Source organism: Etheostoma spectabile, chromosome 3, assembly GCF_008692095.1.
Source record: "Etheostoma spectabile isolate EspeVRDwgs_2016 chromosome 3, UIUC_Espe_1.0, whole genome shotgun sequence".
In the NCBI taxonomy this organism is placed as follows: Eukaryota; Metazoa; Chordata; class Actinopteri; order Perciformes; family Percidae; genus Etheostoma; species Etheostoma spectabile.
In genome coordinates, this window is record NC_045735.1 from 13,462,895 (window position 1) to 13,467,056 (window position 4,162).

Genomic DNA, 4,162 nt, shown 5'->3' on the forward strand with positions numbered 1-4,162 from the left:
CAACAGTTAGGTGAACCCCCCCCCCTCCCTTTGGGATCCAAGAGCTTGATTACATTATTATCAGCCTTTTAAAAGTACGTCACTTTTGGATCTCTGCTTCTTTTCCAAGTGGTGCATACATGTTATGTATGTAATTATACAGTATGAAACCAAAGCAGCAGCAGTTGATTAAGGTGCAGCTTTCAGTCTGCCCGCATGATCAGGGCCCTGAGTCGTGCCTACCATCTATAATTAGGGGCAACATCAAGGGCATCCATTATTCACCTTGACCATTGCCTCTGCATTATTTATTGACCTGTATTTACCGAGCCATTGTAATTCTGTTTATGAGCAAACATGCTTGGAAAAGATGGAATACACCTGAAGTGGTGTAATACAGGTAATACAGCGTCTCAGGTCCTGGGAGGTGGGTCAAGAAGAGATTTAAATGGAAGGTTCTTAGTTACAAAAGCTACAAGCTATGTTGCCAACAAAAGTTACTGCACGACAGGTATGCATATAAAATGCTGTGCAAAGTGAGTTCTATTGTATTTTTTGTAATTATGGTGATTATGCAGACAATATACTGTACGACATGCTCTGCTGTTATTCTTGTTGATCAGGATCCAAAAAGTAGAGTGAATTTAGTTAATTAAGGCAGCTTGAAGGTTAGATTCTTGCAGTTTGTTTACTTCACTTTAGGTTGAAAATTTCATGTCTGTTATCCCCTGTGGCCACATCCTGTGGACACTTCTACATCCCTAAGGTACTGCCATACTCACACTGTATAATGTAGGTCAGGTCGTAATTACGAGCAGCGGAGACGGAAAAACTGTTCACATCAGCAAACCTAGTTGTAAACAGAGTCTGAGATATTGTAAATTTCTTACAGCTTTCACTTCCTGATTGATAGTTGACATTTTGGGGCGTGCTCTTTTCTGTTTTAATGAAATGACTCTGGGTTGCCATTGGCATCTACTGTAATTACTGTTTATTGTAAGGAGTAAGCTACAGACTCAGACTCAGGCACTATTCAAGCTTGCAGGAAGTGAGTACATGACACATGAAAGATGGATTTTTGGTGAACTATTCCTTTAAGGCAAGGCTGAATTACCAACTGGATAAAGTGGGACACTGCCCCCTTGACCCTTATGTGTACTGTGGGGTTAGTTTGTGGTAATTTGATTAATTGCACATTTGGCAAGAATCACTTAGAATTAGAGTTTTTTAAATCAAACCACAATCTTTTTTCAAAACTTAACTAGTTGTTTTGGTCCCTAATCTTAACTTTCATTGCTGCAAAAAACTCATATTTTGGGGATTAAATTTAACTGTAATGTCCGCCAAAACGATTGGCAGCTCACTGTGCTTTGTACCCGACACAAAGTCACCAATTTTCGGATAACTGAATCACCAACTACCGCTGATACAATTTGAGGTCTGTAGCCTGGATCCCAAAGCTCTATAGCAGCTTAAACAACAGCAACTGCTGCTCGGCGTCCAGTTGGTCTCCTTATTTCATAGGATATCTTTTGTTTTGGTGTGCATACATTTTTGTACAATATTATACAAACCCGTTTATGAGAATGCGTTGATTCCAGTGGGTCCCTGGGTAAAATAAGATGAAGCAGTGTGCTGTGCAAACTGCAACAGATGGGTCGTAAAAAGCAACAGGATAGATCAAATGCAAAGAGAGTGGGAGAAAAAAGGGCCCACAGCTACATTTTGCCCTGGACCCCCTGCTGCTTGAGCTGGCCCTGCTTTAAGGGGATAGCAGTCAGTCATCAGACTCTTACTTTACAGCCGTCTCTTCAGGCACTTCCAGCGCCAGAGTCAGAGTTCCTGATGTCAGCTCACACAGCTCAGGACTCACACAGTGCAGACCCTCCGTAACCTGAAGCACACACATACACAACATATGTTTTACATTTTAAGAGATAAACTCAAAAGAGCTTAACTTTATTGTAGATGTTATCTCACCCTGTCTGCCTCCCATGGCACCACCAGCAGCCTTTGCCCAGGTTTGGGTTGCCATGGCTGCAGAGTGGGAGATGGCGGCGCTGTGGTGGATGGGATGGTGGTTGGCTGTGGCGGCTGAGTGGCAGCTGTGGTGGTGGAGGCGACGGGGGTGGCCAGTTCAGGAGCAGAGGGGGTGGCGGGGTCCCAGTCCGCAGCCGGCAGGTCCAATAGGATCTGATCACACCTCTCCCCCTCGTAGCCTTCAGTGCACTCACAGGTGTAGGCCGGCTCCCCCTCCTCCCCGCCTTCAATCCGACTGCAGTTTCCATGGAGACAGGGGCTGCTGGCACACGGGTCTGTGAAAAACTGAAAGAACAGAGAAAATAAATAAAAACAGGAAGAGTCAGAACAAAAACATAATCTAGCCTAACTGTTGTGTGTTGTGACACAATGAAATTGCAAAATGATCCAGCTTCATTTTAAAGGAGTCCAAGAGTGGTTCCTTAAAACACTGTGGTGAACAAGAGAGTGTAGTCCACACTGTCATTGATCATTTCCCTCTCTCATGCTACTCAGCTACTTATTTTATTGCTCTCTGACTCAGCTTCCTTTTTACACCCTCCACTCATTTTATTTTACGACATTTTGTCTCTGTGTTCCTAATAAATTGTTGCAGATCTATATTTCTCCCTCTCTCTCTTGCTACACAAACGCACACACACACATTAAGTCCCCAAACAATGTTTCCCCCATCATGCAGCAATGACAAAAATGCACCTTGGCAGCCTCCTTCATGCTGGTTTCATCCCATTAATAATTGATCATATTTGGAGGAAAACATTCTGGTATAGATGTTGAAGGTGAAAGAGGACAAAACCTAGCTTACGAAGCTTAGGCTGCCTAAAGCCGTGTTGCATATTGCTTGGTTTTCAGAGCCTTCTTAGGCTTAGTAGCTTCTGTAATCCTGCTGCCTTTTTTTTTTGGGCAAATTCACTTTAACAAACTCAGGTATCTGCAGCTCCAGCTGTCAGATTTGAATGTTTTCAGATAACAGTTTTAACTAAAACCCAGAACCAAACAAAAAGCTATTGGAGAAAGAGTGAACAGAGGGATGGTAAGGATGCTCGTACCGAATACCCCAGTGCATACAGATGTGCATGCGAATGTACATTGCGTGTCTGAGAGAACAACAGAGCGTCATTAACAGTCCGCTCTCTCCACGATTGAGTCACAGCTCATTAGCGCTAATCTCTCAGGTTTTTTCCCTGCGATGCTTCCATCAAACTTTCTCTCTGCTCTGAAACACAGCTATCCTCACTGTCCCAGCAGGCCACTCTCCGGTCCTTACACAGTCTTCTGCTCTTATCACCACTCAAACTGCACCAGGGATCAAGTTTATCAACCTATAGAGAACAACAGCGTTGGCTTGTCCGGGTTAAACAAAGCATTACGGTCTAGCTAATGACCTTTTTCACGTCACTCTTGATTTCTCTTCGACCCCTGCTGCACAAACGTGCTTGAGCAAAGGAGGAAGGAACACAACCTGTTACATGAATATACAAAATGTGATTGATTGACATTTTCCCTTTTTTCTAGCTGCACTTCTTAAGTTCTGATCACTTACACTTCTCACTTCTATAGGTAAATGACGTTGATACTGGTAACCTCACATCAGCATAATCAGCCAGGTAAACTGATATTCATTTAGCCCTTCAATTCATCTTAGACTTTTAACGTGGTGGTACTAGTGTTCAGTGTACATGACCTTGTCTATGAGCCTCTATGCCACTATAATTCACATACCTAGGCCATTCTTCCTGCATAATGTCGCTTGTTATCTTGCTCGATGCTTGTATAGCTCATATGCCCCGGGCCCTGACAAACCATGTGAATCAATTTCTCCTAAGCAGCTGATAATAACTCACATTAGTTCCTCATTTTTATTCCCATATAGATCAACACATGGAACAAAGATATCCTCCCAGGCAAAATGATTTGCATCACGAGTTGCTGTAATCTATTTGCTAATTTGGGATGGCCACCCTGAGAAGGGAGGATCAATACATCCGGACGGACGGAAACAGCAATGCTACTTAAGTTATTGGCATCATCAATTTAACCTAGTGGACATACATGCACACGCACACACACTCACACAAACACACGCACGCACGCACGCAGGCCCGCACACACACACACACACACACACACACACACACACACA

At 43.5% G+C, this 4,162-nt stretch overlaps 1 protein-coding gene across 1 annotated transcript in view; it reads right to left on the bottom strand.

Moving 5' to 3' along the window:
• Positions 1-4,162, bottom strand: part of dner (delta/notch-like EGF repeat containing) — a 52,149-nt gene that overhangs the window by 19,489 nt on the left and 28,498 nt on the right. The window contains 2 exon segments of the mRNA XM_032510016.1: positions 1,776-1,873; positions 1,960-2,304. Of these exon segments, the coding sequence (XP_032365907.1) occupies positions 1,776-1,873; positions 1,960-2,304 (443 nt within the window).